This window comes from Antechinus flavipes, chromosome 4, assembly GCF_016432865.1.
Source record: "Antechinus flavipes isolate AdamAnt ecotype Samford, QLD, Australia chromosome 4, AdamAnt_v2, whole genome shotgun sequence".
Lineage (NCBI taxonomy): Eukaryota > Metazoa > Chordata > Mammalia > Dasyuromorphia > Dasyuridae > Antechinus > Antechinus flavipes.
Window position 1 is genome coordinate 249,245,091 of NC_067401.1, and position 19,073 is coordinate 249,264,163.

Genomic DNA, 19,073 nt, shown 5'->3' on the forward strand with positions numbered 1-19,073 from the left:
GAATGTCTTCCTAGCAAAAGTTGACTTATGCAGTGCCAACAATAAACTTCCTTTTGCCATCATTTTGGTTCCCTGACTGCATCAGGTTCAAGCTTGCAATTTCTTTAGAGATACCTTGCAACACCAGTTTGCAACCCCAACATTTTGAGGTCTCCTTTTGAGCTTCAACAATTATCCTATTGATTGAGTGAAAAGTTCAACAAAATAGGACATATAGAGGTAAAATAGTAAACTGGTTGTGGCTGGAATACTGACTTTCCCACTTCTTACTTGTATGACCTGAGCCACATCCCTTCTCTTTGGACCTCAAATTCCTTATCTCTAATGTTCTTTCTCCCTCTAAAATTTTATAAAAATTAAAAACTATCTCCCAATCACAATCATTAACTAAAATGTTATGGTGCTAGTGGAGAGAAAGATCTATACTATACTGAGAACACTAATTCATAGTCAGTAGAATTGTGAAATGATCCAATCACTCTGGAAATCAATATTGAATTAGGCACAAACCTATAACCTTTGACCCAGCAAGATTACTACTTGGTGTATTTCCAAAAATGATTAGGAAAAACGATAAAGAACGTTTTTTGTTCTAAAATGTTTACAGCAGCTCTCTGTGGTGGCAAAGAACTGGAAATTGCTACTATGTCCATCAATTAGAAAATATCTGAACAAGTTTTGAACAAGAATGAAATGAGCAGAACCAAGAGAACATCATATATAGTAATAGCAATATTGTTTTAAGAATGATTGTGTGCAAATAAGTTGCTTTATCTATTATGTATACCCAAATTAACTATACAGGACATAAGAAGAAAGATGCTATCTTTATCCAGAAAAAGAACTGTTAAATAAAAGTATGCCTAGAATAATTTTACATATATACCAATTTGTGTCTAATGGTAGCCATCTGTAAGGCATGAGGCACCTCTTAACCTTTCTTCCCCACCCCCTTCTCAGTGGCAGGAAGGGGAGGCCAGGGAATAAAAGAAAAGAAAAACAAATTTTTATGATTTCATTGTATACTTGAAAGGAATAGGAAATTATACTTAACAGATCTGTACTTTCATGTTAGCATTATCTTTTTTATTGTACTATGGTACTATGTTCCAGAAATGCTTATTTTATTTCATAAATTAAACATAAAATTTTTAAAATTTGCATGAATTTTCCATCATATGAATATCTCTGAATATCATAAAAATCCTGTGTGATCCAGGTATTATTTGCCCTATGTTACAGAAAAAAAAACAAAAAAACAAAAAGCAAAAAAAAAAAAAAACTAAGGCTTGTCTATGTTAGAAAACAGCAGAGGTATAACTGGAATATAGGTTTTCCTAATTCCAAATCCATCCCTCAATTCATAATATCACAATGCCCCTCTAGAAATAATTGACATTTATAAAGTAATTTGTAAAATGTTCTACATATATTATTTCATTTAAGCCACATAAAAACTTGGGGTGAGAGGTATTATATGTAATGCTTTCATCATTTTTCAAATAAGTTAAACTGAAATTCAGAAACGGAAATGATTTGCCCATTGGTCATGTAGTTAGTAAACACTGAACACATTCTTTAAACTCAAGTGTCTAAGTCAGAAGTATTATCTTGTGGCTCAGAGAGATTTAGTGATTTGTCTAGTGTCACACAGCTAACAAGAAAAAGCCAAGGTAAAACTCTGAATTTAAGTTTCCTAATTTCAAATTTAGTGATTCTCCCCCTCCCCAAACTATGTAAGTCATCCAAAAATTAGTTATACAAAAAATAAGGATTACAGTTTAATTTTACAAAACACATTCTGTAAATACTAGAGGGAATAAGAAAAGTAGTCAATATGGATTTTTAAAATTGGTTCAGAGCTACATTATCTGAAGTAGAGAGACTATAGTTAGACTACAAAAATACAGTTAAAATTTTAAAGAGGAAAATAGAGCCTAATCCCTGATTAGGGCTAGAGAGCCAGAAGTAACACTGACACTGTTTTTTACATTTCATGAGATTTAACATAGTCTTTATTTTTAGGAAAGAGTAGGTACTAAAGTTCAGTTCTAGAACTATTAAACTCACCAGATTAAGAAATTCCTCTTCTTCTGGTCTGGGTATGTCTTGAGAAACAAAAGGTAGTGATGATAGGTTGTCTTTGAAATATTCAATGGTTTGTACTCCCTTTGTCCTGTGTGGTCTTTTAACACGATGGCTGAAAGATGCTACAAAAAAAATTAAACTCTGTTAAAGTTGGTATTCCCCAGGTAATATACCCATGAAAATACTATGGGGCTCAGCCTGGGGCCTAGATATATGATTTCATCAGTATAGGGAATCACCATTGAGTAAATACCTTCCTCTACTCTGTACCACACTATGACACCAAATACTCTTCTGCAATGCAGAACCATAAGAGATCAGTGCCTAAGGCATTAGGCTTCCCAACATTAACAGACTGATAGATATGTCAGATTCAGGATGTGGGCTCTAATCTTCCTCACTTTGAAGATGGCTTTTTATCCACTCTACTATTGCTTGAAATATATTGATAAACCAATGTCCAGAATTTAAAATTATCACTGGGATAAATAAAAAAGTTGAGCATGAGGAAACATTATAGTGGAAAAAAATAAATAACATATTTTTTCATATTCTTAAACTAGTATTTTTGATACATACAAAATATTAAATTGCATTAATGGGAACATATTATCCCTTCCCCCACCCCATTTCATGGAACTCTTATTGACATCACACAGAACACCAGAGTTTTGTGAAATAGTATGGTGATGTATGAAACTATTACTCAGAATTCTGTAAAAGATAGGCAATTCCATTAGATATTCAGCCCCCAAAGGCTTTTTGGAAGGTATGCTTGGGGGTAGGGGATAGGGAAAGGGGGGTGTTGGGAATTATGACTAGATTAATTCAACTTATAATTTATGCTTTTCAATTTTCAGTGTTGAGAGGGGAAAATATTAAAATTTTTGAAAATAAGGTATGTAAGTTCACCTTGATGAATTTTTGTGAAAAACAGAGGGAAAAGTTAATAAGCCTCCAAAATATAGTAAGAGTATATATTGCAATTATAACACAGAGAATTTAGGACTTTACTAATAGCAGCAAGAGTTCAACCTTATATTTGAATAGAATTTTAAGATTTCCAAGGACTTTCACATATATTATCTCCTTTGATACAATCCTATAATGTAGATAGGCCAGACATCTTAACCACATTTTAAAATTAGATAAATTGATTTGCAGAGAAGTTAGGGGCCTTCCTTCTGGTTTTACAATACTTAACTCAGAGTTTCTTCTTTTTAAGTTAAACTTTAAGGTTTTGACATGGCTTTGTATTTCACTTTGGAATTAAGATTTACTCTCATGCCCTGTCCCTAGTACTGTCAATACATAATTAATAATATTAACTGTACCATTTTTTCTTGGAGAAGCATCTTTGTCTTTCTTAGGAGTTCTCTTCAATATTCGGTTAGAATATATATTTTTTACATCCAGTTCTCTCTCTTTTTCCTGAAAATAAAGCCAGCACAATCAGCTGAGGTTTTGAAAACGCTATCAGTTGTTCATAATAAATTCTTTCTAGTCTGGCATTTGGCTTAAGCTCACAATACTCAATACAAGTGAATATTCAGAGAAATGAAAGAAAAGAGTATTTCTTCCTTCACCTTCTTCCTCCTCCCCATTAGAGATTTCAGGACTTCCAACATCCCCCAATTTTTTTTCCTTGCCCCATGAGCTTATGACACTGGGGTAAATAAACAAGCAATTCTTCCCAAATTTAAATAAATAGTTCTGTAAGAGAACCAAAGATTGAGCTTAGAGGAAGTAGTTTTGATTCATAATATCTGTCTAATATAACTCAGCAGTCAAAATGATATTATTTGCAACAATTCTCTAGCAAAAAAAAATTTTCTATATAGGAATGGTACATTATTCATAAGAATCTAACATATCTATGAAACTGTTAGAAACAGACTAGGTATTTTATTTTTAATATCTTCTAAAGTTTCTTAGAGTTGATTATAATAGCATAGTGGAACAGGGTATTTAACAATTTACTATTATGAATGCATTACAACCATTATATTATGAGAATTTTTACTCCCAAGAGCCAAAAATAATGAACATACATGTATATACTAAAATGTCACATAACAAAGTACAGCTTTTTCCAAATGAAAATATAGCAATTACTACTAAAAGTCAAGCAGCTCTAAAGTAATAATACATTTTTTTAAATTACTGCAGTTTAACTTTTTTATGCTCACCCTCAGTTTTTGATATAATGTTTGTAGTTCCCTTTGGAGAATTTTATTTTCATCCTGCACATCATGTGCCCTTTTCTTTTCAGCATGTAGCTGTCGTTGGTAACTGCTAGCATTCAGTTCAAGATTTTTTGACAGCTCCTGTAATATGTGTAAACAGATGAGAAAAAGAAGTTTATTTCAAAAGGAATCTTAGTGAATTACTAATTTTAACATCACTTTAAAAATTATATCTGTTGCTGGTCTATACAAAACATCTTGTGTCTACAGGTTGTAGTTCTAAAAGAAATCAGCGGGGAGCTATCCAGATTGAATCAGTTTTGTCTATTTTCTTTTTAAGAATTTATGTGCAAACATGTTATCAGCCTGAAATGTATATTGTTGGAATAGTAGGAAAGACTAACATTGATAAAAGTTTTATGGGCTAGTAAAAATTTGGGAAAGGGAAGAAAAACATTTTGCTGAAGCTATTTTGAAGACCAAAAAAAAAACAAAAAAACAAAAAAACAAAAAAAAAAAAAAAAACGAAAAAACCAAGCACGGCAATAATATTTTGCATTCAAAATGTACCCAGAGTAACTAAAACAACAGTATTAAATAATGCATAATTAAAATAATAGAAAAGAATTGATTCATATCTTCTAAACTGGTTTAAAATATCAACAAAATAAAGTGCCATTCTGTTAAAAAAAAAATTAGAAATATAGTTAGCATTCACATTCTTACTAATTTCCATTTTTTTCTGAAGTGAGTAAACTTCCTGATCAGAACGTCTTTTTTTTTTTTTTTTTTTTTTAAAGGAGACAAAGCAATGGAAGGAGCCTCAGGATTAGGACCAGAGAGAAAGAGAAAGAGGGAAAACTGGCAAAGAAAGGGATATTCAGGGAAGGAGTCAAAGAAGTAGGGAATTATTATATCATGAAAGCACACAAGGTGGAAGTTTAAGTGGAAAGATTGTATACAGTATCTAAATCAGGAAGATTTGCTTGCCTTCATTCTTCTAGATTACAAAAAAAATCATTACATATGATTGCATATAACAGGTTTTTAAAAATTCAACATCTAGATTGCAGCAAGATATATTTCCTATAAGCTACCTTTAAATTTTAGGATAGTTTGGACATAAACGGGGCTGAAAAGCAAAAAGCCTCTTTTCAGTTTTAACAATTGCAAAAGGCATCATTAAACTATTAATTTGAGAATTTTTCAAGTACTTTGAAAGCAATTATTTATAAAACAAACTATGTCATTTACGCTTATATAGTACTTTCTTTATGCCCAGTGAAGGCCACACACTAATTCCATTAACAATCCTAACTCTATCTCCATTATCAAGACAAAAGAAAATTAAGACTCAAAAAGATACCTGGAAAATAACAAATAAACAACCCCCCCCCCAAAAAAAAAAAAAAAAAAAAAAAAACCCTGGAGTTAAGAGTGAGGTTTTCCATCAAAATTCTAACTAAACTCAGTTTCCTAATCTATAAATTAAGAGCACTGGACCAGATTATCACTAGAGTTTCTTCAATCAGTTTTTAAATTGATGATTGGATAAAATGACTTCTAAGATTAGGCAGTCAGTAGATGTTAGGGAAAAAAAGGAAAAGAAATATTCTGACTTCCAAATGACCTATACAGATTTTCATAGTTCATCTTAATGTAATCTTCAAATTTTTTTTTTTTAAATTCAGAAAGCATGCAATTTAAAACCAACTTACATTGAATGACTTTGAACAATCAGAATTTTTTACTGAGGACCTTAGTTGGGGCACTATTACAAAAGTCCAGCATTACATTATGAATCAGGAGATCTAGGTTCTTTCTAGTCTCAGTTGTGCTACTAACTCAATCTCCTATTAGGTAAGTCAAGCCTCAAACTTCTTGTTCTGTTAAATCATCAGGTTTTATTAGGTGGTCTCAAGTCCTGCTTTTTAAAACATGAATAATCTTCCTCTTTTAGTCTTAAAATTCCAGGACTTAATTGAAAAGGATTTTTATTTTAAGCACTGGTACAAAGTAATATTTAAGTAACAAACAACTGGTGACTGAATTTGTTTGAAGGATAATTTTATAATATTATTCCATCGTTAAATAGAATCACTTTTAAAATATGCTACCAATAAGAACAAATGCAGTTTTATTAAGACTGAGTGGATTTTTAAATGACAATAACTCAAATACTCAAATTATAAAATATTTCAAAAATATGTATACAAAATTCTAAACTGAAATGCTTAAATTATGGTATTATAAATGTCACATTTTAATTTGTTTGCAGTTCATTTTTACCTTTGGCTATATTTTTCCCACTAAAACATTTGTGAAAACCAAATTTTAGGATATTACTGCCATTTTAAAGATAAGCTTTTCACATATTTGCGTTTTAAATGCATCTTACTCAAAAAGATTGAGAGGAAGATCAATTTCAATTAATAAAAATCATCAGTTTCAGAATATCTTAAAAGGATTTGAGTTCTTAACTTGGGATCTGTGAACCTGTATTACATTACTGTAACTGTATTTTGTTATTATTTTTCTTTGTAATTCTGTGTATTTTGTTTTATGCGTTTAAAAATTTTATTTTTAAGAAAGAGATATCTGGACTTACCTAGACTGCCAAAAGAGTCCATGACATCACACAAAAAAATCAAAGACCCTCTAATACCATAAATGATGTCAAAAAAAGACCTAATATCTCTTTCTAAAAATGTGACAGGGGCAGCTAGTTGATGTAGTGCATACAGCAAGCACCAGCCTTGAAGTCAGGAAGACCTGAGTTCAAATCTGACCTCATATTTAACACCTGTTGGCTGTGTGATCCTGGGCAAGTCACTTAATCCCAATTGTCTTGGCAAAAAAAAGAAAAGAAAAAGTAAAAATGTGACAGTGTGGACAGCAATAGGAAAAAAAAAATGACCACCATAATACTCTGTACATTTATCATTAGCTTCCTTATTTTCTTCTAAAGTTTACCTGTAGTGCAATTTTATATTTTTTTGTCTGTACACGATTATGTATGAACTAAATAAAAAAAGTTTTTAAAAGTTAAAAACAAGGATTTCAGTTTAATTACTTTCAAGCATCTACAATTATTAAAACTAGATTAGTAAAGTATTATTTAATAGTCCTTAGAAACTCTCATAGTTTAAAAGTATTTAAAATTGCTTAATCACTAGTTTCTAAATAAATGAATATCTGGGTTTGACAACTCTAGTTTTTTAAGCAATGTAAATGATTATTTTTAAAAATCACCATAAAACATCTACTTTGTTAATTTGCTTAGGATCTGAAAGGGACCCTAGGAAAGATTTAGTTCAACCCTTTCATTTTAGAAATGAAGAAACTGAGAGTTAACTTGGTTAAGGTCACAGAGTAAATAAAAGAATCAGAATATGAAACCAAATATTCTTCTTCCAAATTCAGCATTCTTCAATTGACTTTCAGGGTTTAAATTAATAAGATCATAATAGTTTTTTGTACAACCCTATCAGAACCTGTTGTTCATTTTCTGTTGTTTTTCTTGATCATTTGGTAGTTTTTTCACAGGAAGAACAACAGAACATTAATAGATGAAAATACTTCTTAATATAATCTTGAGAGTTCTCAGAGTTTGATTTTTTTAAAAATATAGTTGCTTTTTAAGTTTATATAGATAGCCTGGTAATTATGGCTTCCAAATGAAATTCACACTGGCAGATTGTCATATACCATTACAAGAAATGTACTTCCTTATTTCACACATCCTCTATCCCATAGTAAACAGTTGTTTACTAAGCTTTGGGACATTATTAATTTATTGAGTACCTACTATATGCCAGGCATAGTGCTAAAAGCACTGGGGACAGAGAGAAAGGTCAATTCCCTTTATCCCCCCCCCAAAAAAATAATAATCTTGTGCTATGTTTATTTCATAAATAATTCAGTTATTTATGAAAATCCTATGAGGTTAATACAGCATGAAAAAGTGTTACTGAGTTAATAATACTGTCCCGAATATACAACATTTTTCATCAAATGAGCTTAACTAAAGCCAGATAGAATTTGCTATTGCTTACTGTCATTCCACTCCCCTTCAACTGAAAAAAAAAATGAAATCTCCTCCTTTTATATCACTTTGGAAAAATTTTAAAAACCTGAAAAATATAAGAATTTGTAAGAAAGATAACTTATTATACTACCTGATCTCTAACAATTTTACCTTGAAAAGGCAAAAAGTAGGGGAACTGTTATTAGAGCATCGAATGCTGTTCTTTCAACCTGACAAGAAAGATGCCCTTTGCTGGAGTAGTAAACCCGAGCTAAAAATTTTCTTGCTCAGCTGACACAGCTTTCATTACTGGAAAGTAAAAGACCTAATCACTCTTTTTTTTTTTTTTTTGGGGGGGGGGGGAAAGGGGACGCGGAGATGGGAGAAGAGGACCAGACCTAAGCCATGAGATTTGAATGTGTAAATTCCCTCTACCAATGCAGATCAGTATCTGCTCTGCATTTTATAGTTCTAGAATTACTTATGATCCACGGAAATTAAATGACTCACCAGAGTCAGTGTGTCAGTATATGTGAGGCAGATTTTGAACTCAGATTTTCTCTCTCTAGTTGAGTAGGGTGTTGGGAATTTCCAGTTTGTCAGGCTGTCTCTCAAGCTTAATCACAATAAGTAAATACTGTGTGATGTTCTATTGAAGGGGCATTAATTCCTTCAGGTTATTAGTGTACCTTTTAGTAAAGTGCTGTTTTTAGGGGCTAAAAATCTTAGCATAGCTTTTCCTATTATAATTTTATATAAATTCTATTTTATGTTCTATTTAAAGAAACTAATTTAAACATTCATAAGAGTAATAACAACAAGCATTTCTATAATAGTGTTATAATGTTTTCAAAGCACTTTACAAATACTATTTCATTTTATCTTCACAATAACCATAGGAGGGAGATACTATTATTATCTCTATATTATAGAGGAGTAAACAAATGGTTAAGTTATGTGACTTGCACAGGGCCACATAGCTTAATTTAATAAGTGCAGGAACTCCATTTTCCTGATTGCAGATACAGTGCTTTAGACACTAATCCACTTCACTAACTCAAGGGTTTTTCCTGTGGCACTTTCTTCCTTAAAAGACCAAGAATTAAATGCATGAAAGATGACTACTTTCACAGTAAATTGGTAAACCACAAAAAAAGGTGAAATACATTCCAGGAATAGTTTAACAGAAACAAAAAGTAATTTACTTCTAACAACTGATCTACTATTAACATTTTTGACAATTTAATTCTTCACCATTTCCCTTATGTTTACCTAAGATTTACAAAACTATTAAAAATGGTTTCATTTATCAAGGGATTTCAGTAAAACAGAAAATGGTTTTAAACAGAGCAAATTATTAAATTCCTAATGGGAAAGCAACACAAGACAATACAATCTCATTAGAAGAGGTTCTTTAAAAATCACCTTAATTTTTTTCTCAGTATCATCTAATTTGTTCTCTGCTAAGACTAGTTTCTTTGCTAGATCTTCTCGTTCAGGTAGATGCTTAGCTTCAGAGAGTCTTTTCAGTTGCTTTAAAGAAGATTTTGTCTTATAAAGTTCAGACTCTGTGTCTTTCACCTTTTTATCAGTTGCCCGTTCTTTCTCTTGAGATTTTTTTAAGCGCTCTTTTAGTGCTTTAATCTCATTGTTATGTCTGAGTATAAGTTGTGAGATTTCATTTTCTGTATCTTCAAACTTATTCAGGGCTTTCTCCTGTCTGTGCTGAAGCCTTTTCAAAGCCTTGTTTTCTTTTAGCAGCTCATCTAATTTGACCTGGAGTTCAGTCACTTCATTTTGCAGCTCATTGATTTTCAGCAGTCTCGCAGAAAGAACCCGTTTGGTGAGAACATCAATCTCTTTCTGAGAAGGCTCCCTACCAATGCGGCGACATCCCATTCGGAATCCTCTTCTGTTTGGTGGAAACTTGGAGATTGTTCTTCTAGGGGCTAAAAGAAAAAATAGTTATATAAGTATATACTTTTATAAAGAACAGTATTATACATAGACTATCTACATCTAAAAAATTTTTCAATGGGAAGGATGAACTAAATTTCATATTTTAGCACAGACAGATGTAGATTTCTTTCCTTTAAACAAGGCTTGCTTTCTTTTTCTTTGATTACAATTACATAATGATGTACTAAAAATGGTATTCAAATTTAAAATCAACAATTCATTCTTAAACACAAATGTGTAATTACTATTTTAAAATTTTTTAAGAGAACTATTATTTTACTTATTATTATTCTAGCAAAGAAAAATAGCTCTAGATTTAACCAGCCTGTAATTTAATTACAAGATATGAACCAAAAATCTGTGTTTTATACATCTCACTTCTACCAGAAAAATTAAGGAAAAAAAACCAAAAAAATCACAGAAATCATCAGAGAAAATTTTATTTTTATAATTCTGTATGAATTAGTAACTATTTTTCCTAAACAGATACTCAAAAAAGCACATCATTCATCAATTATTCAAAACTGAATGTTTTTTTTTAAGGTTTCCTTGCTGCAAATCCAAGCCAAAGCCATTCATTTATCCATCTATCTATTCTATCCTGTCACAAGCCAGCCAACCAAAAAGTCCATGTTTAAACAAAGTTTAAACATACTTTAATCACAGCATATCCTAATGGATCTATATAATGCTGACAAAAAATCATCAGGTCAACCATAGCAAGATAGAACCAAGATATTTGAGTTAATACCAATTAAATAAAAAACCTCAGGCCTCATTCTGTGATGTATCTATCCCTTTAAGAGGCATGTGTAAGACTGCTATGGTTTAGAATCATCTCCAAGGTGATCTGAGTGTTTTCCAAAGGGAAACACACTCTAAGCTCCAGATCATTAGAAAAAACTGAAAAAGCAAACCTCTCCTACTTCCCTAGGTTACCTGGGATCACTACATTACAAACCTGGAATCAGATACAATTTAAACACGTAAGTAGGGGCAAAGTAAAATGATAGAAGTTAAATTATGTAAGACTACATAATACTGATTTAAAAAAATTATTTTAATAAAACTTTTTTGAAAAGTCTAAAACTGAATCTAGGTTCCAATTCTGTATATGTATTAATGTGAATGGAACCAATGGTAGAAATAACTAACAAAGCAAAAAACCAACTAACTTCTCTTTCATTTTTAAAACAATTACACCCATATACCTGAAAATATAAGAAAATAAAGCAGGGATTCATTTATTACTATTTCAGATTATGGAAAATTATAGCCCAGATGATTACTTCAGTGTAACCATGAAGAGACAGAATGTGACAAGAGTATTTATGTGGGTAAGATTTAAAATTTTAGTACAATCCATTTATTGACACATACCTGAAATATACTAAGGTCAAATGGAGAATAAACTTTAAAATCAGGAAGACATGATTAAACTGGCTGTTGAAATTCTGTGCAAGTCACTGAATCTCAGTTCCCCCTGGCAACTCTGTAAGATTCTCTTTAAACAGCAAAGAAGGTGGGTACAATTCTGCTGTGATAAAGGGAGTTTCCCATTAGCTGGTCCCTTCTAATAAAATCTCAGATCTGATACTCAAACTAAATAAAACTATATACCAAGAAATCTGGAAAAACAAAAGTTTATTTTCCTTAATAAACTGATAATTCAACTAGAGACAATACACAAGAAAAATTGATTTATTTAAAGTTACTGGACCATATTTTCTAGCTCTCTTGATATTTCTTCTCTTTTATAAACAGAGGCAGTGTGTAAAATAGAAATTAAAGGGAAAAAACCGTGAGAAAAATACCAAAGCTTAGTTTCTTTTAAATAATTTATACTAAATGTATGTGGAACATCAGAGGAGTGTTTAGACCCTCCTTCTCAGGGAAACATTTTCATGCATTGCACTGTTGTATATATTTATATATATTACTACTATACACATTATAAAACATACCAAAAAAATTTTTTTTAAAGGATAAGAGAAAGATGAAATATTTGACTGTGGAATAAAGAATGAACCACTAGAGCTTACTGAATAAGGGAATAAATATATATGGCCATACCTGTGTTTTTGAAAAATCACACTGGAGGATGGATTTTGGCAGGATTTTGTCTAAGGAAGGAAGACCAATTAGGAGGCTGCCAGATTACACCAGAGTTGATCAGGTTTTAACTAATGGATAATTTTGTTAAGAAAAGCAGGCAAGAGGTAGAGATATAGATTTGTCAAATGATTATATATGTAAAGTGAGTACAAGTGAGGAGCTAAGGATGAAACTGAGGTTGCTGTGTGATAAGGATTTCAGGGCCTTTCACAGAAAAAAAAGTTCAAAACAAATCTGGATTTAGAGGTAAAGAAAAGGTATAAGAACCTTGAGGTATACTGCAACCTATCCGTATGTGCTCATCCTGTGTGACCCATTGTCCCACTCAAAATGAAAAGGGGAAGGGCAAGGAAAAATATGCCTAACTGCTCCAGAGCTCTACTCCAAAGGGACACTTGAAAGCCAGTAAGTGTATAAACTGAGAGTGTATAAGCCCAGGGGCTGGAAGGCACTGAGAAGTCAGTGTAATTTTTCAGTTGTATTTGCTGCTACAGGGGTTGGGGTTTTTAATCCTACTTCCCGTAGGGTTGATGAAAGATGCAGAAGGGAGGGGATTGGAAACTCAGCACAGTGAAGGAAGATGCTAAGTGAGTAGTGTGTGGTGATAAAAAGAAGACATGATTGTGATGGAAATAAATTTATTGACTGAAAGGGACCACAGGATTCACCATCTCACTGCCTGAGATTAATTGATTCTGTGGGGTCAAGACTAAGGACTTGGGCTTAGAACCAGAAAGGTCCAAATTCAAACCCTGACACAGATACTAACTAGCTATGTGATCCTGGGCAAGAAACTTAACCTCATTTGGCCTCAATTTTCTCATCTGTAAAATGGGAACATCAGGGGTGCCTGCCTTACAGAGTTATTATGAAGATTAAATAAGAGAAATCAAATGAGATAATTTATGCAAAATACTTTTTGCTAGCACTACATACTAGCAATTATTAGAATGTATAATCAATTAATTAGCATTTAGTGATGTGACCATAAAGGAAATGTTCAACTCTTAGAAATATGTGGATTTCCCATATGATCCTTTCTATTTGGTTGAGAAACCACAAGCATTGACATATATACATATATATTCTGAGTTGTCCCAACAGAAGGTAAGGTTTTGAAGTACTTTTACTAAATAGTACTAATCAGAGGATAAAAACTGGGCATCACATTTCTATTTCCAATTATTTTGGTTAGATAAAATTAGGCACAAAAAAAATCTTCAAATCTTTCCCCTCTTATAAGTATGTAAACATGAAACTGTATATATATTTTATATAGCTATAGATACACACACTCCTTTTAAACAAATGAATTGATTTTTTAAATCTTTATTAAAACTACCCTTTGCTTGAAATTTGTTTTTCCTCAGAGAAATAGGGAGAGGATGCTTTGGTTCAATGTGAAGATGTTCTTACTATGGAAAACATTCTGGGTTTTCTTATATATAATTTACCAAATTTTAAGTAATGAAATAGGAGATAAATGTTATTTATGATGGAAAGAGAAGGCAGAATGGCTATGATATATCTTAAATGTATATATGTATACATATAATGTGGCTGCATGTGCCTAAATGGCTGGATTGAGGGACAAGGAGGAGTACATTCCCTTAAGCTCATATTGTATTCTAGCATGTAAGATGAAATAAAGGTCAGTATTTCGCTATTATTCTCTGAACTATTTATAAGTTCTTTGAACTACTATTCAGTGTTGACATTTTTGGACAAGTAACCAACAGGAATGTTTAATGCTGATTACTTTTCTTGAAATTCTATTTTCAAAAATATTAAAATAGGCTTTTATTCATTCTTGTGAGGAGAAATAGGCTTTGATTCAAAGTCAGTGATGTTGAATGTTAAGAAAAAGAATTAGGGGTAGCTACGTGGCTAGAGTGTTGGGTCTGAAGTCAGTAACACAGAGTTCAAATCTGCCCTTAGCCTCTTACTAGCTATATTATATAGAGCCATTTGCTTAAAAACCCTTGTTTGTCTCAATTTCCTCAACGGTTAAGTGAGCTAGGGAAGGAAATGGCAAACCACCTTAATGTCTTTGCCAAAAAAAACTCAAAAGGGGTCATGAAGAATTGGACTCAATGAAAACAGCTAAATAACAACAAATATACAAAAGAAAGAATTTAAACAATCTTATATTACAATATTCTTTGCTTACTTCAGCTAATTCCAGTGATTGCATTTTAAGCAATTACTATTAATACTTGACAATTCCAAATGAACAGTTTAGTTCTATTATTTATTTTAAATTTAATTAAATTTAAATTAATTTAATTTAAGTTTCTAAACAGTACAAGCCAAAGCACAAGTCAGAAAATAAAGAATATCTCTGAAGTTAAGGTAATATGAATCATTTTCTCAGCAATTTTTTGTTGTTCAATCGTTTCAGTTATGTCTGATTCTTTCTGGATCCTTCAGGGGTTTTCTAGTCAAAGACACTGGAATGGTTTCAACAAAAAAATTAAGAATTTATTAGGACCACAAATTCTGCTTTTTAATTAGGGCAGTACCCAATGCTGGATGGGAGGAAATCAAAGAAATGTCTGACTTCAAATAAAGACTTTCCATGCGTAAAAGTTCATCAAGTTCAACTTTGAAGTTCAAAGAATCATAGGATCACCAAACTAGAATAAGATTTAGAAATCATCCATTACAATTCCATTTACAACAGCCCATTTTGTTTTAGAAATGGTCTACTAGGTAAGGTAGTTTTTAATATTAAATCAAACTTTGTGTTCCTAGTTTTTATCACTGGCCTAATTTTCCCCTGTGATCCAAAAGAAATAAGTATGATGAAAACCCTTTAGATATTTGAAAACTAATCATGTTCTCTAATCTACTTGGAATTCTTTCAATCATTTTTTTCCTCCAAAATGAAGTGCCAAGACGCAGAAATTAAATGTTCTTACCTTTTAATACTGTAACTGTGATATATTAATGAATTACTAGTACTTGGCTGACATGATCAACAAAAAATCCATGAATGAAAATATAGAAATTATTTTTATTTAGGAAAACTTTGAATCACGGACATGCTTATCATCAGATAAATGCTTAAGTATGTAATTTACAAGTAACCTAATCAATTCAATGTTTTCCACTTCTAATCTATTACAAAAAAATTTGTCCATCTTTCACAATCTTTCACTATCAGAGTTAGCTTAAAATTTTTTCTATTACAGTTTTAAATTTACTATTCAAATGTTGGACATCAAATGTGTTGTTTTCAACTCAGAATATTTAAACAACATGCTTACTATATTTTTATCTTTGTATTCCCTAAAGCCAATGTTTTCCTACTTCTAATCTATTATAAAAAAATTTGTCCATCTTTCACAATCGTTCACTATCAGAGTTAGCTTAAAATTTTTTCTATTACAGTTTTAAATTTACTATTCAAATGTTGGACATCAAATCTGTTGTTTTCAACTCAGAACAAATATTTAAACAACATGCTCACTATATTTTTATCTTTGTATTCCCTAAAGTCAATGTTTTCCTACTTCTAATCTATTATAAAAAAATTTGTCCATCTTTGACAATCGTTCACTATCAGAGTTAGCTTAAAATTTTTTCTACTACAGTTTTAAATTTACTTATTTCTAAGATGTCTTAAAATAATTTTAATTTTCCTCTTAACTTACATAAGTCAATATCTATGCCTAAAGATCTAAAATTTTTGTTTGTAGATACCTTTGCAATTTTGTAAAAATCATGGATCATTTAAAAAAATAGATACAAGATGGCAAAATTTAGAGCAAGTAGGGCAAATATAGTCTGCATCTCAGGTATAATCACTTTTGCATTTATTCTATATTTGGTACCTGAAACAAGTTCATAAATGTTTGTTTCATTATCAGTCTTGGCTATGAACACTTTTGCTTTCTCTTCAAATTCCCCATAATGAGTGCTGTCATTTAAAAAAAAATACAATTCATAGATTAAAAAACCCAAGCCTTTATGTAGAACTGATTATTTTATATTCCCTATACCAAGAAAAGCTTAAGTATTGTCTGTACCATCTGTTACTGAATGTATTCAATGAATAATACTTTTCTATAATGAAATCTTTTTAGTAACATAATACAATTAAACTAATGGTTGATGGTTCACTCCTATCAGTTTTGAATGCATATACTGTATACAAGTGAGACAACAAAACTGACAGGTTTACTTTGTCTATCACTACAATCTTCATGAAATCTCTCTGGTTGCTCTGTAATTCAAGGTTCTGTGAAAGGAAATTTTGAGAATAAAGTAAAAACTATATATAGCCTGACTTTTGAGCAAAAATCTACTTGACCATCCCTTATAAAGTACTATTAACAGAAATAAATTTTAAACTCCAACCACATTCATCTACTCACCAATTCTCTAAAACTTTATTCAAATAAACAAAAAATTGAAGGGGAGCAGAGATCATCTTAGTTCAACAATATATGAATAGGAAATCTCCCATACAATATCCTATATTGTGGTCATTCAATCAACTCTTAGGGACCTTAAGCAACAAGAACTCAATACCATGAAGAAAACTCATTTCACTTCAGAGTTTAATTGCTGAAAATTTATTTAAACAAATTCATACTACAAACTTTTACTGTTCCTATTCTTCTCCACACCAACCTCCATTATTTTTAACTTTATATTGCATGGTATTAAATCCCCTTATCACAATTAATCTCTTGTTCAAGTTTGAACAAAAATCCCTAAATATTTCTAACAGATGATTATGCAGCTTTTCTTAGAAGATCTTTGAAGAGGCATTTACTAATGAATGACCAAGGCAACCCATCATTACATGACAGTCCTTCACATAACTTGTATCATCTCTCCTAAACCCCCAAGACTTATTTTCTCAAAATATAACATCCTAGATTCAATCTAATGACCCTTCTATGGCAGGCAGAGCCTTGACATCTCTATCAGCCTAGTCACTTCCTTCTGGAAACTGTCAGCTTAATGATATCATCTGTAAAAGTTGGCACCCAAAATGAATCTAGTATACTAGCTGTGGTTAATGCAAGACTATGTCAAAGACAACCTTGACCAAGGTATTATGTTTTAAGATTCCTAAAAGAAGAACTTATTTGGCTGTACTGTTATACTGCAAACACTGCATTATACTTAAGTTCACTCAGATTACTTGGAACATTTTCTCCAATGAACTGCTATTTCCACCTTGTACTTATAAAATTGAATTTAGTGAACTCAAGTTCATTTCCCGTTATGAAATTTAATATAATTTGTTTGGGACTTCTCATTCTAGCATGTCAGGATCTTTCTGTAATTCAATATGGTAACTATATTCCTTCCAGATTTATATGTACATGTACATGTACATGTACATGTATATGTATATGTATATGTATGTATGTGTGTGTGTGTGTGTGTGTATTGTATTATGTCCATCCTGATCTATCACATGAAAAGAAAAATTAAGTTAGAATTGACAATTAAGTACTTAATGTATGCTAGGTGCTAGAGATACCAAAGACATAAATCAAATTAGCCTATTCTCTCTAGTGTCCACATTATGTGCACTATATTGTGTCTGCCTCTTTTCCATATACCACCTCTTATTATTATATTTTTCTGTACATCTTTCCATCCATACAGATTTTTCTTGCTGGCAGGTAACTATCATTTGTATTTCTTTCCCTCACTCTCACAATGCGTAATATATAGTAGTACTCAAAAATTTTATCTGTTATTTGATTAGTACTCTGTAAAATCAAATCTTTTTGAAAGTTGATATTTGGGGGCAGAGACAATGTGACAGAATGGTAAGAAACAACGTGGCAATTTTCCTATCACAAAATTCCTCCAAATAGATTTAGAAAATGAGCCAAACTGATCTTGATGGAGAAATTTGGAAAAAGATATAATGAGTCAGTGGTGGGAGACAAATCTTTAGACGTCGGAAAGAGCGGGAACACTGCCATGTTACTCTGGGAGAGACTACAAAGGAACAAAAGGAAATCCCAGACAATACATGGAGCTTCACAAAAACTAAAACCAGGTGCCAAACAACAGCTTTGTTAATCATTTCCCAGTTCCCGGTCACAATCCAGGGTAGAATAAGAAAAGAAGTTGCCAATAAATGCTATTTCCTAAGAAGGCCTTAGGCTTCAAGTTTGTAGAGGAATAACCAGAGCAGGTTCCAGCTATTTGACAAGGGCTGGTCCAGTAGCAGTCTATTCTTACTCAGAATAAAACACAAACTTGCAGAACTCATACCAAAAGGCAGCAATTAGATTTTGCTCTGAATCAGCACTCTGGGAGCAATGAAAGTTTGCAGTCCTTAAGATCCTGGAATGATACAATACTCAAGAACCCAAGAAAGTAGCAAGAGTACCAGCCTAGACTTTTCCTCAGGAAGTGCCATATAGACGACTCCAGACCTAATATCAAATCCAAAATCAGAAAGTAGGATGGAAGAAAGAAAAAAGAACTCTTAACTATAATCTATAATGCAGAAGGGAAGGCTATCTCCAAAACATCAACAAGCAATATGCCTCAGAAAAAAACATAAGCTGGGCTCAAACTCAATCACAATCACAACCACCAAAAAAGAAAAAAAATTAGACAACACATTTCAAGAAAAGTTAAAAATAAACTACATTTCTTAGAACCCAGAGAGAAATGGAACAAATTAAAGAAACCCCAAAATGAAAACTCCCTTG

The 19,073-nt window shown here is 31.7% G+C and overlaps 1 protein-coding gene across 4 annotated transcripts in view; it reads right to left on the minus strand.

The window, feature by feature from the left end:
* The window catches only part of LCA5 (lebercilin LCA5), a 68,612-nt gene that overhangs the window by 33,776 nt on the left and 15,763 nt on the right, over nt 1-19,073 (minus strand). For all 4 annotated transcript variants that reach the window (XR_007953573.1, XM_051997311.1, XM_051997309.1 and 1 more), the window contains exons 3-6: nt 9,727-10,250; nt 4,278-4,415; nt 3,423-3,519; nt 2,071-2,210 (exon numbers count right to left, since the gene is read on the minus strand). Coding sequence is in view for 3 of the 4 variants with exons in the window: in XM_051997311.1 (XP_051853271.1) it covers nt 2,071-2,210; nt 3,423-3,519; nt 4,278-4,415; nt 9,727-10,250 (899 nt within the window). In the remaining variant the exon portion in view is untranslated. The remainder of the gene's footprint in view (nt 1-2,070; nt 2,211-3,422; nt 3,520-4,277; nt 4,416-9,726; nt 10,251-19,073) is intronic.